Source organism: Oryzias latipes, chromosome 17, assembly GCF_053564925.1.
Source record: "Oryzias latipes strain Hd-rR chromosome 17, Olatipes_Hd-rR_3.1".
Lineage (NCBI taxonomy): Eukaryota > Metazoa > Chordata > Actinopteri > Beloniformes > Adrianichthyidae > Oryzias > Oryzias latipes.
In genome coordinates this window covers 27850223-27864794 of record NC_136253.1, presented here as the reverse complement: position 1 = coordinate 27864794, position 14572 = coordinate 27850223, and the positions used below count along the sequence as shown (strand labels likewise).

The 14572-nt window shown below is 39.0% G+C and overlaps 1 protein-coding gene across 1 annotated transcript; it reads left to right on the top strand.

Annotated features, from left to right (window-relative positions):
• Window positions 1-2416: 2416 nt before the first annotated feature.
• On the top strand, window positions 2417-14221 carry LOC101157398 (uncharacterized). Its single transcript, XM_011486790.4, has 30 exons — window positions 2417-2532; window positions 2958-3099; window positions 3193-3245; window positions 3317-3388; window positions 3500-3729; window positions 3827-3908; window positions 4046-4422; window positions 4845-5412; window positions 5483-5676; window positions 5747-6136; window positions 6252-6538; window positions 6689-6948; window positions 7087-7140; window positions 7803-7940; window positions 8018-8274; window positions 8361-8445; window positions 8546-8605; window positions 8728-8859; window positions 8942-9198; window positions 9279-9363; window positions 9436-9567; window positions 9641-9769; window positions 9891-10147; window positions 10229-10304; window positions 10414-12462; window positions 12551-12756; window positions 12837-12984; window positions 13062-13360; window positions 13498-13627; window positions 13690-14221. Exons 1-30 carry the CDS (start codon window positions 2457-2459, stop codon window positions 13842-13844), a joined length of 7380 nt encoding a protein of 2459 aa, XP_011485092.3. The 5' UTR covers window positions 2417-2456; the 3' UTR covers window positions 13845-14221.
• The last annotated feature ends 351 nt before the right edge of the window (window positions 14222-14572 follow it).

Below are 14572 nucleotides of genomic sequence, written 5' to 3'. Positions count from 1 at the left end.
TATGTCTTGTTTTTCACATGACAGAGCAATTGTAAATGGCACACTTAGCTGTAGACACTGATTTCTGGAAGTGAAATTAATCTCAAGCAGTGATCTACATCACAGTGACACCCTGGTGTTATTTAACCTAATTAGTTGCATGGTCTACCAAGGGTTTCTATATTTGTTTTTTTGGACTGTTTTGACAAATTCTTTGGTTTTCAGTTGTACAATGAAAACGATTTTTTTCCATTTATAAATAAACATGTTTTAATTGAAAATATATTAAAGTGTTTTATAAACAATTTAACATTGGTTCAATCAATACGATTTCAATTCATATTGAATGTAACTATTTGTTTTTACAACATATTGCAATTGTTTCATACCTATTTTAAACATATTTACATATTTGTCTCAAATATGTCTCCCACAAAATGTTTGTTGTTTTAAAAATAGACAGATTTTGAAATCTCAGTCAATGTTTGTCCCTCATGCTGTTAAGCTGCTGTACCATGTTCCAGGATGTAGTCTACTACGATTCAGGAGTCTACAGAAGTATTACTCTATATCAGATCTGCTGCAGTCTAGCAGATTAACTCCAATTACAATTTATAAACTCCAGCAAAGAACTGCAGAATTTAAAAAAAGGGGTAATATAAACAAAGCTTCCAGTCTGTCTCTGTGGTTAAAAAGAAACTGATGTGTAGGACGATTAAAAGATTTAAAAAAAAAAAAAAGGAAGCAACTTCCATTTTTGAACATTTACAAACTATCTGGAAAATCTCTGTGGTGAGTGGAAAGTTACTGAAATGCTTCACTGCTGTTACGTTGTTCACCTGTCAGTTATTAATTGTGAGGAAGAATGCTGACCCTTTCATTCCTAATTGTTCAGACCTTTATCTTAAATCCATGACCTGAAACACTTTTCTGAAGGCTCTTTACAAAAAACAGAAAGTCACTTGTCAGCTATTAAGTTGCGCATTGGGTCTAAACTGTCATTCGAGACAGGCTTAGTTAATTCTTTCATTAGATTTTTTTAATGAATTACTTTAGAACACTTTGTAGTGCAACAGACTGCTCCACCTCACTGAAATCTGTGTGTAAATGAGACATATATGTCATTTGTCACTTTTTGTGTCCGCTAACCGTAGTGTTCTATTTTGCAATACTTCACGGCCACACAACCAAACAAGGTATTAATAGCAAACATGGTTTCATTTGTCATGGATCATCTGCAGTGTACTGTGACCCTTAGAGCCCCAGATTCTTAATACTTATTCTTGTTTTTTTGCAACTTCCTGTGGAGTCAAATTTACCAGTTGTGATTTCTTTTTTCTACAATATGTCAATGTAGACTAGCAGATTTCCAAATATGTGATATTGTCCTATTCCACATGACCAAAGATTTAAGTTATTGATGGGGGTTTCTTGTATAATCTTGTCAACTTTACAGCTTTGAAAAGTTTTCAGTTTATTCTACTGTAAGTAAATGTGAAGATGCTTTAATTTAATCGTTTAAAAAAAAAAACATTTGAAAAGGTCCTCAGGAAGATATTTTTTACGCATACAGTGATTGAACTTTAAATTGGTACATTTTTGTTATCATGGAAAAGCAAATTTAAAGTCAGAGATTCATGTAATACTTTATATATTCTTAAAGTTTTTTTATTGTTTTGTTTTATTTTTCTTGGAATGTAAGGGACTAGGATTGGAAATTAGCTCTAAAAGTTAGACTTTGGTGCTAAGAAAATATTACTCTATCAACAATACTGTTACCCATTCAGTAAATAAACTTGGAGAATTACAAAGGAGTCTTCATGGTTTGGACCACCTACTCTACTGATACATTCTTCAGGAATGTCACATTAAAGTGTTCAAACAGCACTACCCACAAAGTGCCTTTTTCTTATCTCTTTTTCAATACCTGTTCTTGTTCTGTGGCATGCTATCTGACTAACCCATACTTAATGTTCTTTTGCAAACAAAAGCTGAAGCTGGTTTTTACAACATCTCCAGGTCACATGGTAGACGTGACTTGTGTCGCTTTTCTACACTACGCATTGGACAAGCTGACTCACCATGGGTGGTGTCTTGGGTATGTCTTTCTATGAAATCACAGATCTCAGTTCCAGGAGAAAAATGAAAGACTTGCCCGTCTATCATTCAGAGAATTTTAAAATGTCAGTTTTTCAGGTTGAACATAGGATATAGGCCTACCAATTGAATTTTTGCTGTAAACTACACTTTTAATCTGTGCGGTGTCTCCTTAAAGCTTTTGTTTGAATCCTTTAGTGTACACATTTAGCCCAAATAGAAAAATAGTCAAATCAAAATAATTTGCACAAATCATACTAATAAATCAATATTTGTTGAAGAAGTGTCTGTATTTTTTCTTTCAGGCAGAACTTGTGACATATTTTTTTCCTCCAGCTCACCTGTTTTAAATGAATGATCAAGTTTGTCATTAGGCATGAATGAAGCCTGGTGAGGCTATTAAAATCAGACGTGCTCATGTTGCAAAGCTAACCTACGGAGCCCGTCTTTGTAGGGGTGAGTTTTGAAGTGTACCTCCATCACCAGCAGTTATTCTAACAAGTTGAGAACACAGTACTATCAATTTTGAAGTATATTCGATTGTCTTTCTTTTTTTCTTCATGGTGCTTGTTTTCTTGTTTGACACCCCCCACCCCCATATTAGAATGTACAGCAATCAAGTTGTACAAGTATTAAGTGATCTCTATTATGAAGTAAGCCTTTTAACTCAGTGACTGAAACTGTTTACTTTACAATGTCACCTGCCCCACAAAGAGTCCAGCCCTTTTTATAACTTGGGCTTTTTTTTTTCTCTCCTTGTCCTCCTCCCACTGAGGTTATCTGGTTTGGGAGAATAAGTGTCTCTAACCTGCATTTCTGAGAATACCTTAAGCCTGTTTAGTTGTGCATTGGTAGTTGAAAGTTAAACTGTCTTTCCACAGGACCATATTATTGTGCCTTCATCTCAAAAGCTGGATTCAACATCATTACTGGCAATAGTTGGCTGACCATCCTTGGATGCACAAACATGGACTTGCTGCTCATAGTTGCTTTACTCCTAATGCAAATGGGGATTTGGAGCAGGTCTGAACTTTTTTAACTTTAAAATATTGGTTTGTTTTATATACTACCCATGGTTTTTTGAGTAAAGATGTGATGATAAATCTGATCTTTTAGAGCTGAAAAAGACTTTTCATCAGTCACTTTACCAGGATTGCAGGCAACTTCAGGTACTGTCTCACTTAAAGAAAAGGGTAGACTTGAAACAAAATGTGTCACACTAGTCTTGTTTTCTCTGTAGATTATGTTACTCAGTGCTTTGACAAAAGCCATGGGGCTGTGGTTTGTGACTGGACAAAAAGCCAGAAATCTGGTACAGAAACTTCCATTTTCTTTGCTTAAATACTAAATTATCGTTAATATGTGATGTGTGTAGTGAAACACTAAAGAGTTTGTTCATATAACTGAGGTCTATCTCTTTCAGCTCTAACGGGTGCTATGGTGAATATTTTGGAAAGTCCTTTACTGGGCATTGAGGGAAAGGCTTGTTTGGAGTTCTGGTTCCTGGTTCCAGTTGCAGCTACTGGGTCTGAGGTTACAGTTCAGCTTAAAAGTAATAGTAGTTTGGAGAAAATCTGGGTCTCTCCTGTCCTGCGTAGAAATGCATGGAGACAAATTTTGCTGAACTTGAATGTCACTGAACAAGACACCCAGGTAAACTTTAATCTTATGAAATTATTTTATATATATATATATATTTTTTTTTTTCCCATCACTTTGGCTCAAAGTATTCAATGGCTCAATCTCTTAGGTTTTATTTGAAGCCATCCAACCAGTCGCTCTACAGGATCAAACTACTTTAAGACAAATAGGGGTGAAAAAAGGTTCATGCGGTAAGTATCTTTGTTTAAAGGTTTGTTTCATTAGGTTACAAAATGAAAGGTTGACATAAAATTTAAATTGAGGTAATCATTGTGTACACCTTCAATTTTGCTTGACAGTTTTGAGATTTCATAACTCTTTCTCACAGGAAACCAGTGTGACTCGGACACAGACTTCTGGCCTGATGACGCTACTCGTTGCCTGTGTTCAGTTGGCATGCTCTTGTGCTTTCCATCAAACTGCCCAAAAGACCAAATCTGTGGTTCCAATAAGTTTTCCACATCAGGGATTTGCACCATCCGGGATCACACGGAGTACAGCACCTTTGATGGCGTTCAGTTCCAGTCCATGGCTCCCTGCAGCTATGTGCTGACAAAGTCTTGCACGGAAGTCATGGAAAAGTTCAGTGTTGAGGTGGTTAATGAGCAGGGTGGCAATTCATCAATAACCATGGTCAAAGGGATTACTATGACTTTAGGGAACATCATGGTGTCTCTGATAGAAAAGCAAAGAGACAAAGTTGTGGTGAGTCTTTATTTGTTTTAATAAGTAATGTACAGTAACTAAATTTAAATTACACCTTAGTTGCTTTGTTTAGCCTTATACCAAATTTGTTGTCAGGTTTGCAGTATAATTTGACTAACGGTTCACATTCTTAGAACCTTGTCTGGTGTAGTATTGTACCTTTTGAAGAAAATGGGACTGCATTGATCCCACAATGGGGAAAATTGATAAAGATGGCTCCCTTAAACCATACTGCAGTAAATAAAATCCTTCTCAATCTGCATTTATCATTTTAGCCTACTTAAAGTTGGGTCATACATCAGCTCACTCTAGTGAATGTGCTTAAAGACTGAATCAGCTTGTGACTCTCCCAGATGTGTTTGCACCATAATCATAATTTCTGCAGTAAATTTACGGTAAGCAACCCTGATTTGTGTGTTTAGGTGAATGGTGTCTGGAAGAGCCTTCCCTTCAGCATCAACACTAGTATTGATGTTCAAATCCAAAGCAACTCTGCTGCAACACTACTGGAAGCAGGTTTTGGTCTGTCTGTTTCCTATGACCATGCTGGAGCAATCAGTGTTATCCTGCCGTCAAACTTCTCTAATGAAGTGTGTGGATTGTGTGGCAACTTCAACCATATCCACAGAGATGACTTTCTCATGGCTAATGGTACAATGGCAGAAAATGTCACGGCTTTAGCTGAGAGTTGGCAAACTGAGACAACTAGCACTTCCTGTAAAAGTGCTTTGGTGTCTCCAAAGTGTGACCCACTGGATGAGGAAGAATATGCCAGTGAAATGTACTGTGGACTACTTCTCTCTGGTAGTGGGCCTTTTGCCAACTGTACATCCGTTGTTAAAGTCGAGAGCTATTTCAAGGCCTGTGTCTCAGACATGTGCTCTGCTCATGGTGATCAAGCAGAGCTGTGTAAGACATTACAGCTCTATGCCAGTGTTTGCCAGGATGCTGGAGCTGCTCTGCCCATGTGGAGGAACTCAATGTTTTGTCGTAAGTGCTGCGATTCTAGATTATGGAAAAGATGAAATTGCAGTGTCGATAAAAAAATTTTTCCTTCCAGCTCTGATGTGTGGCAATAACAGCCACTACAATGCCTGTGCTGATGGCTGTCCAAAGGCATGCTTCAGTCAGAACAAAACTAGCTGTGGAAGCTGTGAGCAAAGGTGCGAGTGTGATGCTGGATTCAAACTTGGCAGGAATAAGTGCATAACAGCAGAAGACTGTGGATGCCTATATGATGGAAAATACTATGAGGTAAGAAGGCAGATGTGGAAAATTTAGATGTCTTAATTTGTTAACCTTTTTTTTTTCCCATGTCTGCCAGAAAGGAGAGCAGTTTGTGAGGGATGACTGCATTCAACAATGCCAATGCATGGGTAATGACCTCCTGGAATGCACAAAGCTGCAGTGTTCCAACAACAAAGTATGTAAAGAAATGGACGGAGTCAGAGGCTGCTTCCCTTTTAAACCAGCTACATGCAGTGTGTATGGGGATCTCCATTACATCACCTTTGACAACTTGGCCTACAACTTTCAAGGGGGCTGCAGTTACATACTGACCACATCATGCGGTGATGCACAATCATTGAACTTTACAGTTATTGGACACAATATGCATCCTCCCCTTCAAAACGTCACCAGGTCAAAACTTAACAGTGCCTCTCTTGAAGTTGATGATCTGAGGTGTACCTTGACTCAAAGTGGAGAAGTCTACGTAAGTAAAGAGGTTTCCTTAGTTTACCATTGTAGTACTGGTGGCTGCCACAAATGCAGAATAAGTGATAACAATGCTTTGTCAACGATCTACAACTAAAGCATTTTCTCTCCAGGTACATGAGAACCTTATCAGACTTCCACACTCTGTCAGCGGTACATATGGAGCAGTGTGGATCTATGCAGAGGAAAATTACATAATCTTGAAGGCATCCTTCGGCTTAAAAGTCATTCTTGATGGACAGGGCAGACTATTCCTGCAGGTGGATGAGCAATACAAGTATAATCTCTGTGGACTGTGTGGAACTTACTCTGGGTTCCAAGGTGATGACTACTACATGCCAGGGGAGCATGTTGCCAATGAGACATCTGAATTTGGAAACAGTTGGAGAGTGCAAAATGAGTGAGTAGTTTAATCCTCCAAAAACAGACCTCTACTTGCTTCTGAAACTTGTGTTTTGACCAGCAAAAGGAAATCTTAATTGCTTACATTGAATATTTGCATTTGACAAATTCAACATTTGTTAGAGAATAAAATGTAAATGTTCCTTAGGTGCATTACGGAGGAAACTTACCCCAGACAATGTGACAGTGAGACCATTGCCAACATGGAGTGTTCCATGCTGTTTAAGGATGAATTTTCTGCTTGCCAGGAGCATGTCCATCCAAGTATCTACCTCAATAGTTGTGTTTATGACTACTGTGCCACCAGTGGTGATCAGCACACACTATGTGACTCTCTGAAGTCTTATGAATCAGCATGCCAGATTGCAGGAGTGACTCTTCCAAACTGGGAGCCTGGAACAGCCTGTGGTAAGTCAGGAGCTCAGCTGCTGAGATGCTAAACTTTGATTTTTTTTTTTCTTTAAACTTTGCTCTTTAAATTGACTTCAAAATTCAAATCTTCTTGAACAAAAATCTATGCTCAATGTTGTCAAACTTTATTTACAGCGCAACGCCTACTTCCAACATCGACCCCTTCACCTTCAAGTCCAGAACAGACTTGTAAGATTACTTTAGGATTCCTCTCTACTTCAGTGTCATTGATTGTAGGTTTTATTTATTTTCTCCCCGCTATAGTTTTCCTGTCACAGTATTTTCAGACTGGCCCTTAAGGTCAAAATTAAAGGACAACTGGCATTTAAATAAGCTCTAAACTAATCCACTCTATGAAACTTTACCAGCAGTACCTTAAGAGCCCGTTGTTTTACAGAGCAGACTTGACTGGGAATAACTTGTCACAATGAATACATATTTCTGAAATGTAGCTTTCTTTTAATTTGAAATTGCAACCTCTTTGGTCTCCCCACCTGCATACTTGCCCTGTCTATAGACACTCAGGACATTTGTAGTTGACTTTACTAGTCTGGGTTATAATTTAGCCATAAATTTTACCAGCTACAGCGGACAATGAAAGAAGGTAGCTGAATGTAGGAAAGATGTGTGACCGAGACGAACGTCTTGACATGCAAAACGAGTCAGGAAGTTGACTGGAGAATATCTGGTACTTCCCCAAAATAAAACCTTGTCTAGAATTGGATGAGGGGAAAATTTGGAGAATTTTGTTTGGCCCAATATAAACTGACAGACCAGTGCCCACCCAGGGTATGGGCAACTTTGAGCATTTATACCTACAGTAAATTGTTTTTTATTTTTTATTTTCTTAGTCTGTCCTATGGATTGTAACTTTGATGAAAATCTTTGTGGATGGGAGCAAGTAATTAAGGACAGTTGTGACTGGACCAGATATTCTGGCCCAACGCCTTCAAATCTAACTGGGCCAAACCAAGATCATACTTCTGGAGGTAAATATGAGGAAAACTGTCTGCAGTTTTTGTTTTTTAAATATTCCATAACAAAACAATTTAAACTCTTCTTGCAGATGGCTTCTACTTGCACCTTGAGAGTAATGGGGTCTCCCACGGCAACTCTGCAAGTTTGCAGAGCTCGTTGTGCTCCTATAGTGGTCCCCTCTGCTTGCATTTTTGGTACTACTTGTATGGCTCCGCTGTTGGTATGACCCTTAACATCTTCCTGCTCAAAGACAACAAAGCTGTCAAGCTTTGGTCTGTGGTTAACAACCAGGGCCCAAAATGGCATCTGGCAAGTGTTGATCTCAGGGTTTCTGGTTCTTTTCAAGTAAGGTTAACTACAAGAAATCAAATTCTTGAAGAAACCTGTGCCCTTAAGTTTAACTAGTTTGTTGTTTTTTTCCCCTCTTTCAGATCATTATTGAAGGTGTGAGAGGCGCTTCTGATCAGTCGGATGTGGCACTGGATGACATCTCTACCAGTCTTGGCACTTGCTCAGGTGAACAACCTCTCTAAACACGGCAACCAAAAGGAGTATAAGAGGGGTTTATTTTTATTTATATTTTTACTAAAACTGTTTCAAACTTGCTTTATTTTAGAAGTTGTCTCAAGGTTTACAGATGAAACTGTTCAAACTACAGAAATTATACCATCTCCAGGTAAGCATGTTAAAGTAAAACTTCAATCAGTTGGGTAGCTTCTAAATGAAGCTAAATTATTAAAAAGTAAAAAAATCAGAAACTTCAAAGAAATTGAATTTTAAGATTATGTCTTTGTTTAGTCTGCAGTGTCAACTGTAGCTTTGATGGCAGTCTATGTAGTTGGAATAAGATGGCCACAGATGCTCTTGACTGGATATGGAACAGTTACACACCAACTCCGATTTCCGACAGCACTTCTGGCCCCACAAATGGTAATGGAAGGATTTTTTTACTTTTTTTTTTTTTTTTTAAATCACATCAAAGTGAATTTAATCCTTAATCTCTTTTCTGTAGGTGGAAGTTATCTCTGCATTGAGGCTAAAGGCATGGTACAAGGCAATACAGCTCGCCTTATTAGTCCAGAGTGTTCTGCCATTGGTCCTCACTGCCTACAGTTTTGGTACCACATGCATGGCCCAAGTGATCATATGGGCCTTGATGTTTATTTGCTTCAGAACCAAGCAACTGAGATTGTATGGTGGAAAAGACATGACCAAGGCAATGTGTGGCACTTGGCTCTGGTGGACTTCTATGCAACAACAATGTTCCAGGTACTGTTCAGACTTATCTGAAGATGCCTCCTTCTGCTTTTCCCTTGCCCCATTTATGTACTAAGTGCTATTTGTTTCAGATACTCATTAAAGGGCAAAGGGAATCCAATGATCAGTCTGTTGTGGCAATAGATGAAATGAAGCTTCTTCACCTTCCATGCTCTGGTAATGACTTAAGATATATTTTTCCCCTCATTTAAATGTTTAAGGAAAAACTTCAATCATATTTTATTACAGATGTGAGGATGGCGAATGAGGTCCTTCCTTCAAGATACTTTAATCCAGCAGATCTACAGAGTGCCCCTCCACAAACTCTTTCTCCAATAAACAAATCTCCTACAAAGGAAGTGATCACACAGCCAGCTGATGGTAATGATACCACTGAAGGTATTTCAGCATAAACTACTTCAAATTTAATTCTGCAATTAAAATGCTTTACTAGGATGTCAGATGAACTGTAACTTTGAAGAAGATTTATGCCAGTGGACTCAACAGCTTGACGTGTTTGATTGGAAAAGGCACAGTGGCCCCACACAAAGTACCATCTCTGCTTCCTCTAACTCAAAACAAGGTAACTGAATTAATTTTTAGTTATAGCTAAAGCCTTTCTGCAGTAATGCATAACTGAGAAATTGTGTGAATATGAACTGTAAAACAAAACCTAAATGGTAAATGCTCTTGTCTTCAACCAGGTGGCCACTACATTTACATTGAAGCAAAGAGTGTGCCGTTTGGAGAAACGGCTCGTCTTATTAGTTCTGAATGTTCTGCCGCTGGACCTCATTGTTTGCAATTCTGGTACCTCATGGACGATTCAGCAGGGGAAGTTGGCCTTGACGTATACTTGCTCAACGATGGAAACACTGATTCATTATGGAGGAAGAGGGAGGGACAAGGCATTGTATGGAATCTAGCTCAAGTGAACTTTGTAACAACCGGAACATTTCAGGTGAGTAGTTATGATTTTCAGATTTAAGCCAAGTAACCAGTCCGCAAATAAAAGGCTGAATATTAAAATGCACCCCCATAGGTGATCTTTGAAGGGAGAGGTTCAGATCAGTCAGTGGCTATTGATGACATCTCACTCCATAGAGGATTCTGTGCAGGTAATGTCATGAAATCTGGGTAATGCCCAACTGTAGCATGTCAAAAATTTAATTGTATTCAAATCTTTTGGACTTGATGCAGTAATTGTACACTTTGTTCATGTCAAAGGTTCTGGGCCATCTCAAGGAAGCATTGCTGGGATACCAAAAATGGCTACTTCAAAAACACTCCAAAATTCTGCTGTGATGCTTGGAACATCCAAAACTGCAACCCATCAATACCAACTTCAGCAAACACAGCTACAAGTAACGCCAAGACCACAAGTTGCACAGAGGCAACCTCCAACATCAAGGTGTAATGAAACAACAGTCCCACATCAACCTGCCACTGAACCAAAGTATAGACCTGAAACTACTGTTAAACAACCTTTAACCACAAAGGGCAATGCAACAATAGCCCAACAGCAACTTTCAACGCCTACACCTGAATCTACACCCAAAACCAATGTTCTAAAAAACCAGACTTACCATAGCAATGTAACAGCAGCCCCACAAGCACCTTCAACTGCAGCACCAGAAGTTGCAACAAGAACTGTGACCACAGGGGGTAATCCACTGCAACCTACAACTGCTACGCCTGAATCTACACCTCACATATCAGTTAAACAACCTCTGACCAATCGTAGCAATACACCAGCTGGTCCCCAATTGCCTTCAACTGCTGCACCAGAAGTTTCAACAAGAACTGTTCCACAGACTGTGACCACAGGGGATAATCCAACAGCAATTCCACTGCAACCTACAACTGCCATGCCAGAATCTACACCTCACATATCAGTTAAACAACCTCTGACCAATCGTAGCAATACACCAGCTGGTCCCCAATTGCCTTCAACTGCTGCACCAGAAGTTTCAACAAGAACTGTTCCACAGACTGTGACCACAGGGGATAATCCAACAGCAATTCCACTGCAACCTACAACTGCCATGCCAGAATCTACACCTCACATATCAGTTAAACAACCTCTGACCAATCGTAGCAATACACCAGCTGGTCCCCAATTCCCTTCAACTGCTGCACCAGAAGTTTCAACAAGAACTGTTCCACAGACTGTGACCACAGGGGATAATCCAACAGCAATTCCACTGCAACCTACAACTGCCATGCCAGAATCTACACCTCACATATCAGTTAAACAACCTCTGACCAATCGTAGCAATACACCAGCTGGTCCCCAATTCCCTTCAACTGCTGCACCAGAAGCTACAAATCTTCCTAAAATTACAGCTGGAAAGTTAACTGTAACAACTGGGAATAATGCAACAATGGGCCCACAGCAACTTACAACTTCTGCATCTGGTTCCACAATTGGCACTCTTCCTCAGACCACAGCTAGACCAAAATCTGTATTTACAAAGGGAAGTGCAACAGAAAACTCAAATATTCATACAACTTCTACACCGGACTCTTCAACTGTAATGGGAACCACGGCTAGTCCAAAACTTCTCAATCCTACAGCAACTCGGCCAGAATTCACAACTGCAACTCAACTTAAAAATGCAACTGTTCCACAACCTCTACCCACACAAGGCAATGGGATGGTGACTACTCAGCATCCTGTTGTATTAAAATCAACCATTGGAACCAAATCTCCAACCAGCTCTAAATCGCAAACTACAGAGGCCTCGCAACAGTTTACAACTGCCAAACCAAAATCTACTGTTGGAACCCAACCTCAAACCAGATCTGGGCCACAGTCTGCAACAGCAGCACCACAGCTGTCTACAGCAAAACCAGAATCCACAAGTGTTCAATCTCCATTTACAGGCAAACTACAACCTGGGACCACAAGGCCACAAACTGCAACAACTGTCCCACAGTTCTCAATGACAAAACCACAATCTACAACTTCACCGCTGATCACTGAGCCAAAACCTGTGACTGCAAAGAGCAATACAGTTTCTCAGGAGCATACTGCAATACCTGCACAGACGTTCTCAACTGAAACTACAACCAGGCCACAACTTCCAGTCGTGCACAGTAATGAAACCACCCCACAGCTACACTCTACAACACCAGCTGCTGCTGTGTTTAAACCAGTAACTGCAAAGGTTAATGAAACTGTGACCCCACATCTACCAGCAAACACTACACCTAAACCTCAACTTCAAACCATGTTTAGACCTCAAAGTAAAACCACCCAACAAATCTCAAAAGGTAATGTGAAGCTTTCTTTTCTAAATTTACATTGGCCATGTTATAATTGGATGTAATTTGTCAACAAATCTTTTTTTTTTCCCTCTAGCACCAACTTGTGCAAAGAACAGTCATTACACTACTTGCATCCCTCCATGTAATCCAACTTGCACACATCTCAATGGCTCACCAGGCTGCAAGGAAAAGAAATGCACCTCAGGATGTGTCTGTAATGATGGTTTTGTACAGAATGAAAGGAGTTGTGTTCCTGTACAAAAGTGTGGATGTCAGGACACAAATGGCTTCAGACACAATGTAAGTTTTCAAAACCGTACCAAAAACATGACTCTCTCTGAAAGATCAAATCATTGATCTCTAATCTGATATTTCTCTAGTTCAATGAAGTGTGGTATACCAATCACTGCAGTCAGAAATGTGAATGTGAAGAGGAGGATGGTACTGGGAAAGTGGTTTGTGATGATGAGGAATGTGAGGATGCGGTTTGCCTTCCAAATGAAATGGGCTATTTCTGCCAGTCTACAGGTGTTGTATAGAACTTTCTGTATAACTGAACTTAATTGGAAGTTTCTAACTTGTTTTTTTTTCTCCCTTTCAAATAGGTTTTAGTGAGTGCACCATTCAGGGAGATCCTGAGTACAGGACATTTGATGGAATGAAGCATGGGTTTGAGGGGAAACGCTCTTATGTGCTTGTTAGGACAAAAAACCTGCCTAAAAACATTCCACAGATCTATATTGAGATGATAAATGCATGCACTATTGATAGTCAAAGTGACGAAGATGATGGTAGTGAAGAAGACAGCAGTAGTGACGATGACTCTGAGCTTCAGAAGATGCAACAGGTCAAAATTCAAGTGTACAATCACACTGTGGAGCTGAAGAAAAATCGACAGATACTTGTAAGTATGAGGTTTCGAAATCTTGTCAAACAAAAGCTAATTGTCAACAGAATGTTGGAAGATTAAGTACTGGCTTTATAAATGTTTTTTTTTTTTTTTTTTCTAACTTTGCACTGAAATTCCCTTTCTATTTGCAGGTGGATGGAAATGGGGCTAAAACTCCTGTATCACCAACAAGTGGTCTCACAATCCAGGAGCGTTCTTCTCGAGTCTACTTAAAGACAGACTTTGGCCTTTCAGTGGAATTTAATGGACACTGCAAAACAGGTATTTTGTTTTTATTATTAAATATTTGTGTTTCTTACACTAATCTATTAAATTCTTTTCAGAAATTATTTTGCCAACCATATACCGAAAAAAGGTTGAGGGGCTGTGTGGAAACTTTGATGGCCGAAAATGGAATGACAAGGTAAAGCCGGATGGGTCTACAGCAAAAAGCATTGACGAGTTTGGTGAAAGCTGGAGAGTGTCGGATTTAGGATAAAATGCAGCATGTATCACATTTCTTGCCAGGAGTTTCATGACTGTTTACAAAATGCTTGTTCTGATAACTAAATCTCGTGCTGGAATCTTAGTTGTGAAGCATAGCTGGTAAGGCTCTTCTGCCAGTTTTCACTTCCTGTTAATGTCACAGTAAGATTTGCATTAAACCCATGGGTTTTTCTTTTCCAACAGGTGTTTAAAGTCTTTGTCTTTAAAGTTCCTCAAATTAATTTGTGCTAGCTTGAGTAACTGTCAAATTGTTCCAACAATCGAGAACTTGTATAGTTGGATCTTGTGTACAAAGATTTTTTTAATTTTTGTAAATGTACTGTGACTAACAAATGCATGTTGTTGAAATGGAAATAAAATCGAAAGAAATCAGCATCAACTTCAGATTTTATTTTTTTCCAGCCATTTTCTGTAGATCACTCTGGGATAGCAATTTCTTTTCAGTAAAGACATAATTTCTGTTCAGTTTAAGCTACTTGTTATGTAGACTTTCATTTTAAAATAAATGTGAAAAGTTGTTAATCCATAACAAAACTACTGTGAAATACTCGTATGCAACTTGACAGGGAACTTTTCAATTTAGTTTGGATCAAAAAGAATACTGGTGCATTACACTAAAGCCTGGAAATTTTTTGGTTTTGTGCTCTTTGACGATTTTTACAAACATTTAATTTTGGACAGTAAAGAGTAACCAGATGGTCAAAGGTTAATTTTTATTTA

What these genes read in the sequence shown, in the direction of transcription:
- LOC101157398 (XM_011486790.4), top strand. Translation starts at nt 2,457, where the DNA reads ATGAAGCCTGGTGAGGCTATTAAAATCAGACGTGCTCATGTTGCAAAG. An exon ending in AGGATTGCAGGCAACTTCAG is followed by an intron (nt 3,246 to 3,316) that starts GTACTGTCTCAC and finishes TTTTCTCTGTAG; the next exon opens with ATTATGTTACTCAGTGCTTT. An exon ending in CACTTCTGGCCCCACAAATG is followed by an intron (nt 8,860 to 8,941) that starts GTAATGGAAGGA and finishes TCTTTTCTGTAG; the next exon opens with GTGGAAGTTATCTCTGCATT.